General features: G+C 39.1%; 1 protein-coding gene across 2 annotated transcripts in view; it reads right to left on the bottom strand.

Annotated features, from left to right (window-relative positions):
- Positions 1 to 22,687, bottom strand: part of LOC126162069 (nucleoprotein TPR-like) — a 280,494-nt gene that overhangs the window by 171,787 nt on the left and 86,020 nt on the right. For both annotated transcript variants that reach the window (XM_049918330.1, XM_049918331.1), the window contains exons 9-12: positions 20,924 to 21,016; positions 13,591 to 13,734; positions 12,104 to 12,319; positions 11,652 to 11,954 (exon numbers count right to left, since the gene is read on the bottom strand). In XM_049918330.1, coding sequence (XP_049774287.1) covers positions 11,652 to 11,954; positions 12,104 to 12,319; positions 13,591 to 13,734; positions 20,924 to 21,016 — 756 coding nt within the window. The remainder of the gene's footprint in view (positions 1 to 11,651; positions 11,955 to 12,103; positions 12,320 to 13,590; positions 13,735 to 20,923; positions 21,017 to 22,687) is intronic.

The following is a 22,687-nucleotide window of genomic DNA, read 5'->3' as shown; positions in this document are numbered from 1 at the left end:
GCCCACCCTTAGCCTTCATGACAGCTTCCACTCTCGCAGGCATATGTTTGATCAGACGCTGGAAGGTTTCTTGGGGAATGGCAGCCCATTCTTCGTGGAGTGTTGCACTGAGGAGAGGTATCAATGTCAGTTGGTGAGGCCTGGCACGAAGTTGGCATTCCAAAACATCCCGAAGATGTTCTATAGGACTAATGTCAGGACTCCGTGCAGGCCAGTCTATTACAGGGATGTTATTGTCATTGTAACCACTCCACCACCGGCAGGGCATTATTAAAAGGCGCTCAATCGTGTTGAAAGATGCAATCGCCATCCCCAGATTCTTCAACAGTGGGAAGCAAGAAGGTGTTTAAAACATCAATGTAGGACTGTGATGTGATAGTGCTATGCAAAACAACAAGGGGTGCAAGCCCCCTCCATGAAAAACACCACACCATAACACCACCGCCTCCAAATTTTACTGTTGGCACTACACACACTGGCAGATGACGTTCACCGGGCATTTGCCATAACCACACCCTACCAACGGATTGCCACAATTTGTACCATGATTCGTCACTCCACAAATGTTTTTTCCACTATCCAATGTTTACGCTCCTTACACCAAGCGAGGCATTGATTGGCGTTTACCTGCATGATGTGTGGTTTATGAGCAGCTGCTCAACTATGAAATCCCAGTTTTCTCACCTCCTCCCTAACTGCCATAGTACTTGCAGTGGATTGTGATGCAGTTTGGAATTCCTGCGTAATGGTTTGGATAGATGCCTGCCTATTACACATTACGACCCCCTTCAACTGTCAGCAGTCTCCGTCAGTCAACAGACGCCAGCCTGTGCGCTTTTGTGCTGTACATGTCCCTTCACATTTCCACTTCACTATCACATCAGAAACATGGAACTAGGGATGTTTAGGAGTGTGGAAATCTCGTGTACAGACATATAACACAAGTGACACCCAATCACCTGACCGCGTTCGAAGCCCACGAGTTTCACAGAGCGCCCAATTCTGCTCTCTCATGATGTCTAATGACTACTGTAGTCACAGATATGGAGTACCTGGTAGCAGGTGGTAGCACAATGTTCCTAACATGAAAAACATATGTTTTTGGGGGTGTCCAGATACTTCTCATCAAATAGCGTAGAACCTACTATATATGCTTCAGATTTTCACGTCATGTAATAATTAAGACCACAGTAATATGAAATTGAACAAATACTTATGTAGTGATGCAGTGGCACTTATGAACATAGTACAGCAATCAAATGAACCATGTCCAATCCACCCCCCCCCCCCCTCCACCCCTTATTCACTTCTCCCTTGCTTCCATCCTCCCTTTACTGAATGCTTCTTCTTTATATATAATATACAATACACACAATCATGTTTTAAGAATATTTATGGATCATCATTCAGCATGATCTTGGCTCAAGATCATGCAGGTGCCCTGCACTGAATGACCCGCATGTTTTATTGATTTTCTGTTCACCTTTGCACTTAATAATGGCTATAGAGCTGAACTCTTGAGACTCTTAAATAAATAAATATAAAATATACAGCCAAAAGGCAGAAATTTCATTAAAATATGAAGAACTGTTTAATATTAATCACAGGAAGGTATCACTGTGATATGGTCTACTTTTATACACAATTATTAACACTACCCAAACACTAATTAACCGAGTTATAACAGACCAAGGGAATACCTCCCCCCTACAAGCAGAACACTCAGCCTCATTCCTATATAGATTCTACTAACCTGCAAAATGCTTCTACAGGTATGAAAGTAAGAGAACAGTACTGGCACCAGTATAATGAAGAGAAGAAACTGTACACTAGCATCAGTCAGTACCATTAAGTAACTATGAGCTGTTTGTGCTTAACCAGGCTACCATTAACACAACAAAACTAGCAACCTATTCAGACATATATCTGTTGCTCCCTATGTTATTATCAAAGTCAGGATTTTTACAAATGCACCTTTTCTCAGGGTAAATTAATGCTCTTCAGAAAGATACCACAGTGTGAATTTTGTTACTTGTTTCGAAAAGACATTTTTTCATGCCCCTTTTCTCCTTCTGTGAGACCTTTATCCATTTTTTCCTCCAACCATGTCCATAATCCCCTATTTTCTTTTGCTGTAGGTTTTCAGTAATCTTCTTGAGCGCCCTTTGTAATTTATTAGAGGAATGGCTTGTGGGTTTAATTTCATTTGTTTATAGTTTTGAACCAATATAAAATATTTAACTTTCAATTATCATCTCCTTAGCTTACAGTGAACATCTAATAGTACCACTACTCCTTTCGGTACATGTAGGACTGATAGCACATCTGTAATAATGGAAAATAATTGTGTGCGAGACTCTTCCTCTTTCTCTCACTTTGCCGCTACACACAGCCTGCAAACAATTGAAATGAGAATATGGGTATTGCATTTTACCATTTCAATATCAACAGAACCAGTATCCCACTGTTCATGAATTAAGTTCATTATTAAATGAGTGTATGATATGATCATGCCAACTGTGTCCAGCGTCTGAGAAACTGTTCCATCTCAGAAATTCACACAAGGTTCCATTGAAACTGACCGTTTTGTTATGCAATTAAGAAATTTTGTTAGATTAAAAATACCAGTGAGATTGGATCAAACACATTTCCAGCTCTAAGCATCAAAAGAACAAGACTCTTCAAACAAACAAATCATGGCACACTATTACAAAATGCATTTGAAAAATTCTTCAAAAAGCTAAATATTAACGAATTGAACATTGGCGTGTGTGTGTGTGTGTGTGTGTGTGTGTGTGTGTGTGTGTGTGTGTGTGTGTGTGTGTGTGTGGCTTACAGGTGCTCAACACCGAGGTTACAGCGCCCTTACGCACATTAGATGAAACAGTGCTGGATTAAAACGTTTAAAATTTTTGTCATGCAGTAAGGAAGAAAGCTATAAAAGACAATCATTCACTCACTCTCATCCCACTCGCATTAAACCACACAATCACATTACCTTGCAAGCCTTAATAAAGCAGTGAAGGGTGAAAGCTGCTATTTATAAAACTGAAACAGAAGTAAAACCACAGAAGAGCTACAACAAAAGCACAGTAAATGTGCATGGCTGATGAATTACAAAAAACATGCGTATGCCAGTCACCCAGTTAACGCACATTAAGAACACAAGCTCCCCAACATTTTTGGAAACAAGTTGCACAGAGGGCAAATCTGCCACAGTCCTCTGGTCCGAAAATAAAATCCAGTCTAGTAAAATGAGGGGCACAGTTACCTGCACGCCACAAGCACCACATGTTGGAGGATCCTCTTGCCGGAGCAAGAATGCATGCTTCAGAGAACTGTGACCTATGTAAGGATGAGTAAGCAGGACTTCAGACCATCTTTATGGCCACAAGAAGGTATACTATGGCCGCATTGTGGGCTTTACGAGACACAGCTTATAATCAGTCATTTCTAGCCACTCGTCTTCCCATCAACACCTGACTCTGTACCTCAACAGCGAGGTGAGTACATGCGGGGGAACGGCACACTGAAATAACCGAGGATTTATCAAGACATGTCTCCTTGGCTGCATATCTGCCCTTTCGTTTCCTGCAATACCCATGTGCCCTGGCACCTACCAGAAGGACACCTCGTTCCCCATCCATTTTAGCCAGAGGAGGGCATCCTGAATATTCTGAACTACTTTATCAGCTGGTCAGCTGGATATAAGTCTTGCATTGAGAACAGAGTCCCCCAGCTTAGACCCGTCTGTGAAGACAGCTACAAAGCCGTGGTGCTCATTTACATCTCAAAAAATTTGGCATTAAAAACAGAAGAAGGTGTGCCATCTCTCCTGCACTTCACTAAATCTAAAATTACTCTGGCCACTTGCACTAACCAGGGTAGCAGTCTGTTAAAACACCAGATTTGAGCCTGTACATGACCCACACCAAGGATCTCAAGCACACATTCTGCACAGATACCAAACGGCCTTGTTGCCCGTAATGATTCATAAAGAGGAGTTCTATAGCTGGATGAGCAATGGTAGGGTATGCTGGAGCAGTGGAAGTAGTGAGGGGCTGACATACCTGACACACCATGAGAAGCTGCTACCAGACGGTACAGACAGTCCACCAGCCTCAGCACAAAGAATGGGTACGGGGCAGGTCCTGTAAGGGCCCGTGGACCACATGATCTCCTCATGGTGAACAGAATCAATGATTTTAAGGTACGAAGGCCTCGCTGACCCATACGCTGTACATCCATAGTCCAGCCGTGATCGAACAAAAGCCCTACAAAAACTGAATCAGAAGCTCCCTTCCACTCCCCAAGACCTATGTAAGACACTTCAAAATTTTCAGTGCATTTGGGCCCTTATTTTTAGGTCTTTCAGGTGCAGTAACCAAGGCAACATCGAGTCAAAAATGAGGCCCAAAAATTGCACAGAGTCTTTAAAAGGGAGAACAGTATTCCACAGGTAAATTAAAAATAAGATGAGAATGACTGAAATGAAACACACACCACACACACACACACACACACACACACACACACACACACACACGGAGGTTTATTCAAAATATCAAGGTCCAGTTTTAATTGAGAACATATCTCCTTGTTGATAACGTTGTGTTGCCTAGCAATACTGTAAAGCAGCTTAATCAATTCATTACAACGATCTGCAATGTAGTAAGGACCATTACACACACAGAATGTTACACAAAGTCTGCTGACCGCATTAGGGTGTTTTTCTTTCCAAAAAATGCCAAAAAACCGGCAGTTTCGAAAGTTAAATTATTAACTGTTGTGTAACTTCATTGATTGTCATACACCAATACGGAACTTCTTGTATCATGTCTCTTCACAAGAGATCTCAAGAAGTCAGGATAAACAAGAAGAAGAAGAAAAAGACTAAAGAAGAGGCATCGGTATAAGGGAACACCATTCTCCCGCTCAAAACTATTCAAAAGCACGTCACCAACTCTGAAGCGAAAAAAGCACTTTGATAAAAAGTACCAAATAAAGATGGGGAGATGGCCAAAAAAGCACCACTGGGGGAGCTGTCCTAGAACAACGTGGTTCCAAGTAGTATTGCATGCCTTACCGATACAAAAAAATATACCTACCCAATGCCATTTATGCAGGAAAGCCTGCTGAATAGCTGCCACTAGCAAGATCAGGTTGTCAACAGTGGATTGAAATCTGCTGAAACCGCACTGAGAGCAGCTAAAGTGCTTAGTCTATAACATCCATATCAGATGACAGTTAACCATGCACTCCAAGGTCTTTTCTACACAGCTTGTTAAGGCAACACCAGTAATTACTAGGACACATTCGGTCATTTCCCAGTTTAGAAAGGGGGGTCAAAATTGTCCCCCTCAATGAGTTGGGAAGTTGCCTGTCTGACATATTGAATTCAAACTCCGTAAGAGGGTTTCCATGGACAGTGATTTGAGTTCCACAGCATGCAGTATTGGATCTGGTTGTGACCGAGTGCAGTATCAAAAGCTTCAGACAGAGTGGAATCCAGCTCCCACATGGAGAATAGGCAGTTGTACGACTCCAAATTATTAGACTGGAAGACCAACTCACCCCTTTCCATGGTTGCACAGGAGCAAAGGAACCCTGGATCCCAGCTGGCAGTGGCAATAATCAGCACAAAATGCTCTGCCATTCATGCTCAAATTCAAAGATATAGTAGCAACAGCAATTGAGAGATTCAATTGGTGAGAGATGGGCCTGATCCCCCATGGTACACAAAACTGGTCCGAACGCTGTTGCAGAGGCAACGGAAAAAGCATGCGAAGATCAGAAGAACGCGAAATCCCGAAGATTGGCTAAAATTTACAGACGCGCGAAATTTGGCACGGACTTCAACGTGAGATGCCTTTAATAGGTTCCGCAACGAAATACTGTCTCGAAATTTGGTAGAAAATCCGAAGAAATTCTGATTGTATGTAAAGTACCAAAGCAGCAAGACCCAATCAATACCTTCAGTGCTCAGTGCCGATGGTACTGTTACCGACGACTGTGCCGCTAAAGCGGAGTTATTGAACGCAGTTTTCTGAAATTCCTTCACCAGGGAAGATGAATGGAATATTCCAGAATTTGAAACACGAACAGCTGCTAGCATGGGTTTCTTAGAAGTAGATACCTTAGTGGTTGCGAAGCAACTCAAATCACTTGATAACGGCAAGTCTTCAGGTCCAGACTGTATACCGATTAGGTTCCTTTCAGATTACGCTGATACAATAGCTCCCTACTTAGCAATCATATACAACCACTTGCTCACCGATAGATCTGTACCTGCAGATTGGAAAATTGTGGTCGCACCAGTGTTTAAGAACGGTAGTAGGAGTAATCCATTGAACTACAGACCTATATCATTGACGTCGGTTTGCAGTAGAGTTTTCGAGCATATACTGTATTCAAACATTATGAATCACCTCGAAGGGAATGATCTATTGATACATAATCAGCATGGTTTCGGAAAACATCGTTCTTGTGCAACGCAGCTAGCTCTTTATTCACACGAAGTAATGGCCGCTATCGACAGGGGATCTCAAGTTGATTCCGTATTTCTAGATTTCCGGAAAGCTTTGACACCGTTCCTCACAAGCGACTTCTAATCAAGCTGCGGGCCTATGGGGTATCGTCTCAGTTTTGCGACTGGATTCGTGATTTCCTGTCAGGAAGGTCACAGTTCGTAGTAATAGACGGAAAATCATTGAGTAAAACTGAAGTGATATCAGGTGTTCCCCAGGGAAGCGTCCTGGGGACCTCTGCTGTTCCTGACCTATATAAATGACCTGGGTGACAATCTGAGCAGTTCTCTTAGGTTGTTCGCAGATGATGCTGTAATTTACCGTCTAGTAAGGTCATCCGAAGACCATTATCAGTTGCAAAGCGATTTAGACAAGATTACTGTATGGTGTGGCTGGTGGCAGTTGACACTAAATAATGAAAAGTGTAAGGTGATCCACATGAGTTCCAAAAGAAATCCGTTGGAATTCGATTACTCGATAAATAGTACAATTCTCAAGGCTGTCAATTCAACTAAGTATCTGGGTGTAAAAATTACGAACAACTTCAGTTGGAAAGACCACATAGATAATATTGTGGGGAAGATGAGCCAAAGGTTGCGTTTCATTGGCAGGACACTTAGAAGATGCAGCAAGTACACTAAAAAGACAGCTTACACTACACTCGTTCGTCCTCTGTTAGAATATTGCCGCGCGGTGTGGGATCCTTACCAGGTGGGTTTGACGGAGGACATTGAAAGGGTGCAAAAAAAAAGGGCAGCTCGTTTTGTATTATCACGTAATAGGGGATGGAAGTCATTAAAGCAAAGACTTTTTCTTCGCGGCGAGATCTATTTACGAAATTTCAGTCACCAACTTTCTCTTCCGAATGCGAAAATATTTTGTTGAGCCCAACCTACATAGGTAGGAATGATCATCAAAATAAAATAAGAGAAATCAGAGCTCAAACAGAAAGGTTTAGGTGTTCGTTTTTCCCGCGCGCTGTTCGGGAGTGGAATGGTAGGGAGACAGTATGATTGTGGTACGATGAACCCTATGCCAAGCACTTAAATGTGAATTGCAGAGTAATAATGTAGATGTAGATGTAGTTTGTATAGTAGATAACTCATGTTATGTGGCCCACCTACCCCTGGATGCTGCTGCAGCACTCAAATGCAGCCAGCTGGCCGAATAGCATCCACCTGGCACTGCTGATCATCCATTGTGGCTGCTTCCTTTCAGTGACAGCCCCATTCAGTAGGTGAATACAGAGTGGGATGTGATCACTGGAATGAAGGTCGTCAGTGACTTCCCACTGAAAAGAGTAAGTAAATGCTCGAAAGCAAAAACAGAGGTTGATGGCTGAGAATGTCCCAGTAGCAGCACAGAAATGAGTGGAAGGGCCTGTGTCGAGGATGCACAGCTTGTGAGACAACTACATCTACATCTACATTTACATTTATACTCCGCAAGCCACACAACGGTGTGTGGCAGAGGGCACTTTACGTGCCACTGTCATTACCTCCCTTTTCTGTTCCAGTCACGTATGGTTCGCGGGAAGAACGGCTGTCTGAAAGCGTCCGTGCGCACTGGAATCTCTCTATTTTACATTCGTGATCTCCTTGGGAGGTATAACTAGGTGGAAGCAATATATTCGATACCTCATCCAGAAACGCACCCTCTCGAAACCTGGCAAGCAAGCTACACCGCGATGCAGAGCACCTCTCTTGAAGAGTATGCCACTTCAGTTTGCTAAACATCTCCGCAACGCTATCACGGTTACCAAATAACCCTGTGACAAAACGCGCTGCTCTTCTTTGGATCTTCTCTATCTCCTCCGTCAACCCGATCTGGTACGGATCCCACACTGATGAGCAATACTCAAGTATAGGTCGAACGAGTGTTTTGTAAGCCACGTCCTTTGTTGTTGGACTACATTTTCTAAGGACTCTCTCAATGAATCTCAACCCGGTACCCGCCTTACCAGCAATTAATTTTATATGATCATTCCACTTCAAATCGTTCCGCACGCATAATCCCAGATATTTTACAGAAGTAACTGCTACCAGTGTTTGTTCCGCTATCATATAATCATACAATAAAGGATCCTTCTTTCTATGTATTCGCAATACATTACATTTATCTATGTTAAGGGTCAGTTGCCACTCCCTGCACCAAGTGCCTATCCGCTGCAGATCTTCCTGCATTTCGCTACAATTTTCTAATGCTGCAACTTCTCTGTATACTACAGCATCATCCGCAAAAAGCCGCATGGAACTTCTGACACTATCTACTAGGTCATTTATATATATTGTGAAAAGCAATGGTCACACAACACTCCCCTGTGGCACGCCAGAGGTTACTTTAACGTCTGTAGACGTCTCTCCATTGATAACAACATGCTGTGTTCTGTTTGCTAAAAACTCTTCAATCCAGCCACACAGCTGGTCTGATATTCCGTAGGCTCTTACTTTGTTTATCAGGCAACAGTGCGGAACTGTATCGAACGCCTTCCGGAAGTCAAGGAAAATAGCATCTACCTGGGAGCCTGTATCTAATATTTTCTGGGTCTCATGAACAAATAAAGCGACTTCGGTCTCACACGATCCATGTTGATTCCTACAGAGTAGATTCTGGGTTTCCAAAAACGACATGATACGCGAGCAAAAATATGTTCTAAAAATTCTACAACAGATCGACGTCAGAGATATAGGTCTATAGTTTTGTGCATCTGCTCGACGACCCTTCTTGAAGACTGGGACTACCTGTGCTCTTTTCCAATCATTTGGAACCTTCCGTTCCTCTAGAGACTTGCGGTACACGGCTGTTAGAAGTCAGGTCCAGTGGACTTTCCTCTGTTGAGAGTGATTCCAGTTGCTTTTCTATTCCTTGGACACTTATTTCAATGTCAGCAATTTTTTCGTTTGTGCGAGGATTTAGAGAAGGAACTGCAGTGCGGTCTTCCTCTGTGAAACAACTTTGGAAAAAGGTGTTTAGTATTTCAGCTTTACGCGTGTCATCCTCTGTTTCAATGCCATCATCATCCCAGAGTGTCTGAATATGCTGTTTCGAGCCACTTACTGATTTAACGTAAGACCAGAACTTCCTAGGATTTTCTGTCAAGTCGGTACATAGAATTTTACTTTCGAATTCACTGAATGCTTCACGCATAGCCCTCCTTACGCTAACTTTGACATCGTTTAGCTTCTGTTTGTCTGAGAGGTTTTGGCTGCGTTTACACTTGGAGTGAAGCTCTCTTTGCTTTTGCAGTAGTTTCCTAACTTTGTTGTTGAACCACGGTGGGTTTTTCCCGTCCCTCACAGTTTTACTCTGCACATACCTGTCTAAAACGCATTTTACAATTGCCTTGAACTTCTTCCATAAACACTCAACATTGTCAGCGTCGGAACAGAAATTTTCGTTTTGATCTGTTAGGGAGTCTGAAATCCTGCCTTCTATTACTCTTGCTAAACAGATAAACCTTCCTCCCTTTTTTTATATTCCTATTAACTTCCGTATTCAGGGATGCTGCAACAGCCTTATGATCATGAGGATCTCCAAAATCCCTCAACACTGATTTGTGTGCAGCTCTTATACAAGCAGGAATCCCACTCAGTAAGGTGAAACAGTCAACCTTCAAAGGATTTCTTCAAAAATACACAAAGATGTCAATGCTCAATGAGAGTACTTAAAAAAACACTTCCAAGAAACCACACAAAGAATCCAGGAGAAAATATCTGGGTGTGACATGGGAATCATTCTGGATGAAAACACAGACTCAATTGAACAATATTTTTTGAACATTTTAGTTTGTCCCTTAGCAGGGGAGAAAGCTTAGCCTACATTGTTAAAAATGTATGAGCTGAAGAAAGCCAAAGCCAGTACTGAAACATTTATAGGTTTTGTGAATCCGAAAGAAACTTCCAAGCCATTTTGAAGCCTGCAGGCAAATCACTTGCTAGGGATTTTTGACAAGGGTGCTGCTATAACGGGAGAATTTTCGCAAGATTAAAGTGTCCGTGTTTTCTTTTGATTCAGCTGATGTAGGTGCAATTTCCAATGCACAATAACTTCTGCTACTGGAGAAAATACATACTTTGTGGGCAGAACTAGTTTACATCCATAGTTACAAGTACTTGACTGAAGCTAATAAATGATTAGAAGAACAAGGTCTTGGAAGGGAGAAACAACGGGATATTTTTACTTCTGTGAGGGGGCAGTTAGATGGCTTTGCCAAAGATAAACTTGTATAGTCTTTAGGAGAATCCAGATCTGTAGAGCTGCCATTCCAAGTGAGTACAAAGTTTGTCTCAAAGGTTTCTGTGGATGTCGAAAGAAGTTTTAACATCTACAAAGATATTCTATTTCTTAATAGAAGCAGACTTATTTTAAAAATGTAGAGTGCTAAATGTCTAAGAACAACGTCCATGATTTTTCCTTCTTCTGAAGAGTGATGATTTGATACACTTGTTTGCAATTCAATAAAGTAGAACAGGAGAAAGATAATTTGTTGAATTAGTTAAGTAAATTATCACCTTTTTGGCCCTTTTTTACCTATTTTAGCATCTGGTCCATTCCTTTTTTGTCATCTGAAATTTGCATCTAAGAATCCTAACCATGATTATAATGAACAACTGTTGTTTCTTTCTGACATCTGATTAAAATTTGATGCCAATCCGTTCATTCGCATCACCTCAGTAAAGGCAGATGTTTTCCTGAGAAGACCATGGAGGATATTTACGACAGCTTTGGAAAAAAAAGTATCTTATTGATATGGTAGTCATTGCATCACTGCTGAATAATCATGACAAGGAAGTGAAGAGCGAGATTAACTGCAATGTTGCCAACATACATATTCCAGTATTTCTTTTCCACCTGCATGCAGAATATCTATTTTTCTGACTCTCATGCCAAAGATGAAACTGAAAATAAATTTAAAACAAATGCTTTTTTTTTTTTACAACAGACTAATGTTGAATCACCATCACCACCACCACCACCACCTGTAACAACTACACTCCTTCCACAGACATTATCATACACCTCTCAGTGAGAGTAACTTAAAATAAATGTTTATTTCTTATATTTAATACATTAATTTACTTGCAGTCTAACATATATATATATATATACCAACAGTATACTTACATCTTTAATAGTAACAATGGTTTGCTCGTGCTTAGCTATTGATTCAACATATATCTGGTTTCGTTTCTCAAGAGCATCAACCTGTGCACGATAAACATCAGTGCTGTCTTTTAATGCCTTAGCACAGCGATCTGCATATTCGGCCTGTGCCACAACGCGGGCGTAGTCAGAACGAATTTTGTGCAGTTCAGTTTGAGCAGTTTCCAACTGTTCAGTCAAGTGTTTCTCATGTGCCTGTCTTTCTTTACGGTACGTCTCAGCTTCAGCCAGTGCCTCTTGGAGAGCCTTTCTGGTCTCTGCCAACTGCCAAAAGAATTAGAAGATTATATCATCCCAAAAAACTTTACTGGATAGAACCTAACAATGACGAGGCCACAGGATGTGGATGACAGGGGCAAAAACAACAGTGAATTACTTCCACAAAGATAAGCATGCTGGTTACTAACACTTACCTCTTTAATGCTTGTACTCCTCTCTACATGAGCTGTGCCATCTGGAGTAGTTGTAATAACTGATGAAGTGTCACTTACATCTTTCCCTTCTCTTGCCTGGATATACAAGTTGCGGTACATATCACGTTGTCGCAACAATGTCTCTATCATTTTCTCACACCGTTCATTTCTCTCAGTCATGCTGTGCATTTGCTCTGCATAAGATACTAAATGGGCCTGTCGAGGAAGTAAAAGAATAAGTAGAGTTGTCAGTAACATTTTTATCACTTATAAGAAACTATAACACTTCCACTGCAAGCACATTTGATTCAAAATATATTGTTAAAAATAAACACTACATTTCATTTGGGGTAAAGTACATCAAGCTTATTACACAAACCAATATACTGATGCATTAAGGAAGGAAGAAATATTAGGGTTTAACCTCGCATTGATGGCGAGATCATCAGAGATGGAATACGAGCTCAGGCTGAGGAAAAAAATGTGGAAGGAAATCAGCTGTGCCCATTCAAAGGAACAATCCTGGCATTCACTTTAAGAGGTTTGAGGAAATCATGGAACAACAAAATCTGGATGACCAGACAGTGATATGAACCCCTGTCCTAAACACTAGTCCAGCTCGCTCAGTTTGAGACAGTAGCAGCAGATCACCACAGATGAATTTAGCTGACAGGGAAGTCTATTTAGCTGACAATTGCAGTCTTATTTAGGTTACTAAGGTTCACTGATAATTTTACCGAAAAGCCGCAGATACCAACAAATAACTTTTTTTTTTTTTTTTGCAAGAGCAAAATTTCTTGATATTATCTTCCTTGAACTCAACACATTTGATACAACAGTATCCATACACTTTTTCCAATGAGAATTTTTTTCCCTCTCTCACTATTCTACATGACATTTGTTTGGAGCACAGATAATCCCTCATGTGATAAGATGTGGAGTACCTGCTATGTGGAGACCTATGAGCCCAAGCTCATGCACTTGCCATCATCCTGTCTTGGTACAAGATCAGTTTTCTGCACACAAACATTTAAACTTCTGCTTCGACTCATTTTACAAACAGTTCAATTACGTTTTTCAAGAGGCAATCATAAAACTATACAAACAGTTCAATTATGTTTTTCAAGAGGCAATCATAAAACGAATCTCCGAGTCTTACACAACAGCTGCAAAAAAAAAAAAAAAAAAAGTACTAAACAAGTTTGTGACTTTATTCAAAGAACTCAAAATTAGACATGCCTTGCAACAGAAATAATGTTACAAGTAACTTCTTAGCAGGCCAATTAAACAATAACAAGTTGCCTACAAAGACAGAAATATGAAAAGGTCTAGGGACTTCCCTTGCAAAGCCCCCCCCCCCCCCCCCCCCCCCCCACACACACACACACACACACACACACACACACACACACACACACACACACACACACACAGAGAGAGAGAGAGAGAGAGAGAGAGAGAGAGAGAGAGAGCGCTAGCTATGTTACCTTCAGTTCCTTCACTTCATCAGATTCTTTTTCTTCTTTCTCACTCTCAGAACTCAGTTCCCGTATTTTTGCCAGCAGCTTCTGATTATTTTGCTGCAATTCTTCAATGGAGCTGAAAGTTACTAATTCTTCTGCCTGCACAGCCTGTAAAATGTTCAGCAGATAAATTAAGTAGATGGCTAATGCAGCTGTAAATCATAACACGAGACACAGTAACCTTATGATTCGTAATTGTAAAACTTCTAGAGCTGATATAAAACAGGTTTTTAAATCAATATTCACTTCCACAGTGAAATCTGGACTTTAGGACTTGGGATATGGTCCAAGCCATATTTTTCTTTTTCCATCCTTTACTACAAGAAACAAAATCAGATTACATGGATATAAAGAAAAAAAATTTACTTTTTTGCTGACTTTAGGGTTATTTTTGCTCTATTCAGTGTTGGTTTATGCTGATCTGTTGTTGTTTGAAAGCTTACTTTTCAATTGTACTCTTTATATTTTTTATATTTCATTGTTTTTCAATATGGTGTTGAAAATGAATATAAACCTATCAATTATAGTATTAACATTAAACATCTCATTTGATTTCATTATTCAAACACACACACACACACACACACACACACACACACACACACACACACTCACACTCACACTTTACTCCAAATCTACTGAAATTAAACCGAACAAACAACAAGTATCTTTGCATCTAATGCACCAACCCGAGTTGAAAGTTTTTCAAAGAGAGCATTCTCAAAACTTCAAATTTCTATTTGGAGCTATTATGCTTTAAACACTTGATACTGGGTATTCTATTTATCTTGACTGCACCCAATAACTTTTTGTTCAGAAGTGAAATAAAAAATGTATCAATCAAATCATGTTTAGCTAGTAGAGGGTCATTAACCAGTACAATTTTGTTTCTAGTAACTTGATTCATTGCGGAGACACTCCCTTTATCAGAAAAAGTTCTTCCAGGACAGGTTGTTTTTGTTTCTGAGTTTGTAATACTAAAAAGGAACAAATGATGTTTTTACATTACCTTGTATGTGTGCATCCTTGAAATGGCCTTGGCCACGTTTCCACACAAATTCACTATGTGGCTGGGCTGTGCTTAGCAACACACTATTTGGGGTTTTTGGAGTATTAGTTACGGTGACACAATGGATGTTGACTGTGAGCATAGTGTGAGCATTAAGTTCTGCATTATTCTCAGGAAAACCCCTAGTGAAACATGGACATTAATTACGCAAGCATATGCAGGTGAGGCACATCCTAGAGGTCATGTTTTTGAATGGCACAAAAGCTTTCAAGAAGGCAGAGATTCAGTGCAAGGTGATCCCAGAGTTGGTCACCCGTCTGCAGCACATACCGATGCAAATGTGGTGCGTGTAAGGCAGTTATGGCAAGAAGTCACTCACGTAACTGTGCGTGCAATATTAGACAAACTTAATTTGAATCATGATATGTGTCATAAAATTTTACACGAAGATTTAGAGAAATGGAAAATTAACATAAAACTCATCCCACATGGACTAATGGATGAACACAAAGAGTGAAGACAAAGCATTTACGCTGAACTACTGGATAGAGCCAGATATTATTCCACATTTCTGTCAAAGATTATTGTTGGGGATGAAAGTTGGCACTAGCAGTATGACCTCCACACAAAGCGTCAAAGTTTTGAATGGTGGAGTCCTAGATCACCATCCTCAAAAACTGTCAAGCTACAGCCTTGGGGAACAAAGACAATGGTGATCGTATTCTTTGATAGTAAAGGATTAATGCATTATAAGTATATTCCTCCAGATCAAACAGTGAGCCGAATTCTTAACATCGAAGTCTTGAACGTTTGTGACAAGTAATTCGATGTTGCCACCCTGATTTGTGGCATTCTCTGGACTGGTTCTTGCAGCATGCCATGCCCTTACTGCTTTATCTGTTACCAAGTATCTGAACGGACATTCTGTTACTGCCACCCCACCACATCCACCATATTCGTCCAACCTCTCGCCTCGCGATTTTCTCTTGTTTCTCAGAGTGAAAGGGGGACTGAAAGGAAAACTTAATCAGGACATCACAGACATCCAATGCGCTGTGACTAAATGAGATTCCAAGCATCACAGTTGAGAATTTCCCTGATTACTTCCAAGACGTCCAGAAAAGTTGGCAACTTTATATATCTATACACAGTTGCCAACATTTCTGGAAGTCTTGTGAGCAAGGAGGGAAATGGGACTTCTTTGGTAGGAGCTAGGATTATTACTTGGTAAGTGAAATTTTCTATTTTTAAAATAATAATAATAAAATAAAAAGCATCTCCTGGAACTTTTCTGACATTGGGAATGTGAACAGCAATGAGTCTCTTTTAAGTAGCATCCTATACTTTTTTATTCATTACTTCACTTCCTCTCTTTGAGACCTATTTAAAAAGTATCACATGTACCATTCATGTGAACACGAAATTATTACATAAGTAACACAAAACTGAGGAGACTCTCCTGTACTTGCACACAGCGAAGGTACGCAGGATGAAGTAACTCATCTATTTGCTGCAGTTGATAGTAAACAAATGGGAACAAAAAAAAATGGACACCGGTCACTCAGTCATTAAGTTTTGTGTGAGCACTGTGTGCACCGCAAAGAGAAGGCAGACGTGCTACTAATCTATGGAGAATGTAAGTGAGCAGAATAGTCATTGCAATAAGGTGTCCTGTTAGAATATTGGTCTCCACAGAGTTCCTCTGCCTGAGTAGCACTTTGCCACCTTCAACCACAGTGAGAGAAAAGGAATGATAATAATACAGCTTTTAATCCAGGACTGTGTTTGCTGTACACAATATATTGTTTAAAAATGACTAAGTACTGACTGAACTGTGCAGCAATCAAAAGGCAATCATCCTCATTAATGTTCTACTAATAACAAAATAATATTTGCTCAATGTATTTTTTATTTTGCATCTGGACAGAAAGTTGTTTGCGGCTGTCAAGATAAATTGGACACCCTGTACAATGCCACAACTGCAACTCTCGAGTCTGTATATGAACATGGAAGCCAAACTGTCTTCAATACCGCAGCAAACATTAAGTAGTGTCCACATTTTCTACTGAGATGAGAAGTTGCTATTTTGTGAAATTCTAAAGGGATTTGTTTGGCTTCAGAGTATTTGCAGACTAGAGACCTGCCATTCCACATATACATAATCAGCTCATTGCTAAGTTATTAACAGAGTTCATAATAGCGGAAGACTTGAAATAAAAAGAGGCCCTTAGTACCATAACAACAAATTTTGAAGTTGGTTGTGAAAATGGATTTACAGCCAATTCCAGTAATGTACACAAGGCTCAAATTGCCACAAATGAAAATGTAGTACAACATGCAACTGCTGTTCACATACGAATGGCGCTATGTTCCTCGCACTTACCCCTCAGTGTTAGATAAAATTATGGAGGCGACGAATGTTAGTAATAGTTTGAGTGGAAGAAAACAGTGACAAACTGAAGGAGAAAGTACTGTGGCTGCAATAAGGAAAGCATTCAAAAATAGAGGGAAAGAATACGTAAGGTCAAGCAACAAATATATTCCTGCAACAGCTTGTCCGGCACAAGAGGTGTCATTACTGATCACTATTCTACACCATACCTGGATAGATTGTTTATTCTTATTGCTTTTGGATGAAAGCAACAACAAGCGGTATAATTAAATTATGTTGATTGTGATAAAAGAAGAAAAAACCTTGTGAGGTACATTGCACCGGATTCTTCTCTTTGCTTTCCAAGTCAATGTGCTTGGAAGTATAAATGCAAGAACTTCAGCTGTGAATATAAAGTCTGTTTGAAGTTTATTAAGTCTTTTAAGATACTGGAAGCAAGGGAGTTACTTGGTGGTGTTGAGGCAAGTATTGCAAGTTAAAAGGTGACATCATGGTAACTAGGATGACCCTTCACAGAGCAGGCAACAAGCAACTGTGCATTAGACTGTTCCAGAAGAAGAAACGCCTTACCATGTACAAGGAAACAAGAGGCAGTAAAATTCACACAGAAAATTCAGTGTCTAAACAGAATACCATGTGTTATAGCAAATAAATCTTTTTTACGAGCACAAAGTCACTACAGCAGGAGCAAGACTGAAAAGGAATACCTCAATCTGAATATTAATAATACATAGAATGTTCCAATGACTTCAAGAACATTAATGGTGATTCACAAGTGACATGATACTTATAAGGATCATTTCCCTAACCTCTCTTTCCACCCACCTTGTTCAAACACGTATGGCGTGTGTGATCCGTTTCATGCACAGATTTTCATTAACCTGCCTGAGAAAAAGGAACTGACAGCTCGTCTCGAGTTACACCAATGCAAGGCCGAAAAAGCTATGACTGTGATGAAACAGTATCAGAATGAATCCCAGAAAACTGGTGGTGTTACCACATATTTGCAACAAGTGTCATTCGTTCCAACTTTGACACATATTCAAATGTTTTACCTCCACAACAGCTTGCGGTTTACAACTCTCACACACTTATTGCTGATAACGATGGCATATACACAACTCTGTGACACAAAAGTTTGACAGGGCATGGTGCTAATGAAATTGCTTCACGTTTGTTTAAAATCACTGCAAATGGCCCAACTTTTAAGAAAAAGCTGACAATCTGGAGTGACAACTGTTATTGTCAGAACAAAAACAGAGTTAGTCTCCTTTTCTGGATGTACCTTGTTATATCCAATGTCTCTGAAGAAATAAACCACAAGTTCCTTGCATCAGGTTCTCCTCCTGATGTTGCAACAGGTATTTTGCTCTCATTGAGAAAAGAAAAGGAATTACCAAATGTAATGTTCCAGAAGACAAAAGGACACGATAAAGCAATCTAAAGACAAGTAAAGCCATTTATCAACAGTAACATGAATGCATCTGACTTCTTATATTTCAACACAGCAGTAGACTGGAAATGATTAGTTTTATTGTGTTTATATTACAGAGTACAGTGGCTAAGGTTGGACAAATATAAGCCTCATATAGTTAACACCAAGATAGGTTTAAATATAACTGAGGCTTGGGAGCATACCACTATATTGAGAAAAGGTGTACAAGTATAGGGCATCAATGAAATGTAACTACCTGACCCGTATGTTACAAGCCACATATCTGAAGAAATGAAGAACACAAACAACGACAACATTTATTTTCACAAAAGTATTACAGAATGAATGTTTAGTGTACGAACAAAAAACATTTTTGTTTCACTCATTCTTCCACTTTGCCATCTTTTTCCTGAGTACTGAACTACAGCATTAAGAGCCTTTAATTGCATTTCCACTTTCAATAAGTTTTTCTTTTAACATAATGTTTGTAATTTCCTTTGGAAGCTAGATCGGTACTTTGCTTGACTTTCAAATAAAGCATTTTACTACTGAAATTATTACCATTAATTACTTTTTCCTCAAATTCGTGATTTTGGCACTTAGAGCCTTTTTTATTTCAAGCCTTCAATTATCACCCTACTGCTGACATAATAAACTACTGTTGTGCACACAAACTTCCATGTATCTATGACTTAATGAGTTGGCAGCCTATTATTATCCCCCCCACCCTACAATATTAACAGTGTAACTGTTTTCCAATCCAACACCTTTACGGTGGATAGGAACAGTGAAAAACATGTAAACATAGTTGAATGGCATAGAAAGTGCATTGATAAAATGCTCTAACAAAGACAGGTCCCTACTAGTGGAATTGACTTTTTGTAACGACGTATACGGTGCTATAGGTTAAGATCCCAGGCGTCACAAGCTGCAGCCATTCAGCCCAGTGGCCCCTCATTTGCGAGTAATTGACAAAAAAAATTTGGAATTTTGCGTGATGCTTAATAACATTAAAAAAGTCATACAACATAGACAGGATGTATGGTGTAATGGATAGGATAATAGGTTCACAAACAGAAGGTTGTGGATTCAAATCTCATCACATGAAGTATTTTTTTTTTATTTTAAAATCGTTAACAAAATGTCTTTGATCATTTTTTTATTTAATTAATTGGTTTAAATGTATTTTTTTTATTTCTATTCCTTTGTCACATATTTTTAACCGCCGTATGAAGTTTTTCATTTGTTTCATTTTTTTCTTTATAATTTTCTTTTTCCAACTGGAATTTTGTGAATACAAATTTAGTTATATTTATCTAATATAATTCACAATTATTTGAAAATTCTGATCTATCAGTTAAAACACAAAAGACGAAATAATCTGTTTATACTGACTTTGCAATGGTGTTAAAAATGTGTTTTTCATACCAGACGTGCAATTTTTTCCCTCAGTAATAGTCATATAACCTTTAAAATATAACATAAATACCTACTGCACTATGTATGAAGTAACACAGATGAAGATTTGAATAAAAAAAAAGAGTTGAAACAAAATTAAAGCAAAATGAGAAATATATAAAATGAACAAAATAATGTGGACGAACAAACAGGGTGATAAAGCAAAAGAAATTAAATAGAAATTAATAAATAAAATTAATTAAAAATGCAAGAACAAAGATTTCACACGGAAGGAGAATGACAGAAAGAAAAACGAGAGCAAATGAAGAAGTTGATATTATGATTAAAATTATGTGACAAAGGAACTAAAATAAAAAATTACATTAAAATCACTTGAACAAAAACGACAATCAAATTCATTTTTTTAAAGGTTTAAAAATAAATAAAAAATACTGCACCTGAGGAGATTTGAACCCACAACTTCGTGAAAGGGATGCTATTGTCCTATCTGTTACAACACACAACCAGACAACACAGTGAAACTTTTTTAACGCTACTGAGTGTCACACAAAATTATAAAATTTTTTTCATCAATTACTTGCAAACGAGAGTCCACCAGGGTGAATGGCTGACTGTGTGATACCTGGGATCTTAATCTACAAAATCATACAGATTTTTTCAAAAAGTTGATCCCACTGCTGAGGATCTCTTCATGTAAGATAACGATCAATGAAAGTAAAAGGACTATCAACTACTAATTTTCATTTAACTTCCACTAAGTTTCCACATGCAACAAACAAACTCAACTTCAACTCTAGAAAAAGATGCAGAGATTCATATTTAATTATATATTATCTGTATCGTTTGAAGACCAATGGTTTACTCCACACACTTAAATCAACAGCCCAAATTTTATTTGTTGATTTTTACTTCATAACATTTCCATCAATATTTTTAAAAGTTTATGTGCTTCTTATTTGTAAAAGCTGCAAATATTCAAAAGCAATTAATATTTGTAATTCTATAAAAAAATGTAGTGCAATGACAGATTAAGACCACTTACATGTGATGAGCTTGTTATGTCTAGTGAGGAGACATCCGCATTTGTACTTGAGACTGTACGAGCATCCTCCAGCTCTTTTAGAAGGAAGCAAACCTGTGCAGATAAATATTTATAAACATTTGTGTATGGGCAAAATAAGTGCATATTTATTTTTCAATAGGCGACAAAGTCCCTTTAAAAACTGCCATAATTTCAGTGGTCTGTACAGTGCAGTCACTGAAAACTACTACTGTTAACTGCAATAATGATTAACATTTTCAAAAAATTTGTAAGAATCATAGAAAATATTCTAAAAGATTTCAGTCTTACTACCATACTAAGGACGAACTGCAGAAATGTTTATGACCATCTTATTTCAGAAAACGAACCCACTTTGCGAATTCACATTGTTGTGTAACATTAATCTTGCATGAACTGAACAAGAATCAGAATAGTTCAAAATTAACATAAGATATGCTTGATAATATTGGCAAATCAGCTACTGACATGATAATAGCACTCTGATTGCAGATATTAAGTGTATATCACAGATATACAGTATTTATTGTTAAAGGGTTCATACTGTAGTGAAGATGGAGGAAAATAAGCAGAAGAAACTTCTTGAACTACTGCAAGAAACTTACCCACGGAATAGGTCAATATCAGTGAAGTAAACAAAAAGAAACAATGTAATCACCAGCATTTACGGCTCTTGAACACAGAAAATAAAGCATCATAATGTCTCCGAATGCCTGGAAAATCTCAAGTAGCATTTTCACATGGTACGGTTTCAAAATTTAGAGTTCTCATAATTAACTTTATAGCCAAGAGAGCAGAAAATACATTCTTCGGCAACTGATAATTCACAGCCACCTGATACTGGATGCCATAGTTAGTAAGATAAAGACAAGGCAGCCACTTACCAATAGCTGACTAATGTGTAGCACACGCAAACACAAAACAGATAACTGTTTATACTAGATTCTGAGCTATTGCTCTTTCTCTAGTAGAAACACATACATCCACAGACACAAAGACAAACACACCCGAGTGCACACACCCACTGCCATGTCAGGACTGACAGGCTGTTTACTACAAATACTGCAAATTTTCCTTTCTTACTCCAATACAAAGTGTGAAGGAAATACCTTTAAATTTTATCACATTAATTACACGTCACCTTCAAAAATTATTATGAAATCAATCACCTACATTCATTACTTACATAACTAACATTCTCCTTAACCTAACTTTAGCGACCGAAAAAAATTATTCTGAGCTTCAGTACTGTGCGAGTGTTAACAACAACTTCTTTATTAGCTACTTCTTTTTAACTTGTATTTGCACAAAATGAAACCCACTCTTTTGCAGTGCCCGGCTACAGTTATCAGTTCGTAACTTACGGACCACGTTGATCTTAGTTCACCGCAAAATAAAGTGACATAACTTTTATTCAACACAGATTTCCATGTTCAGCTTTATCAAATTTCATTTTTTTAAACTAATCTAAGATCAAATGTTTTATACAATCATCTCTTGGTCGTCTGCCTCCAGTAGCTGAATGGTCAGCATGACGTACTGTCACTCCTCTGGGCCCAGGTTCGATTCCCGGCTGGGTCGGGGAATTTTCTCCGCCCAGGGACTGGGTGTTGTGCTGTCCTCATCATCAGCCTACCATCCTCATCGACTGCAGATAGCTGAAGTGGCGTCATATTTAAAGACTTGCACCCGGCGAACGGTCTGCCCGACGAGGGGCCCTAGCCATACAACTAAATAAATACTTTC

The sequence above is a fragment of the Schistocerca cancellata genome, chromosome 2, assembly GCF_023864275.1.
Source record: "Schistocerca cancellata isolate TAMUIC-IGC-003103 chromosome 2, iqSchCanc2.1, whole genome shotgun sequence".
NCBI classification, from domain to species: domain Eukaryota; kingdom Metazoa; phylum Arthropoda; class Insecta; order Orthoptera; family Acrididae; genus Schistocerca; species Schistocerca cancellata.
The sequence above is the reverse complement of the archived record's forward strand: the minus strand, read 5'-3'. Positions and strand labels throughout refer to the sequence as shown.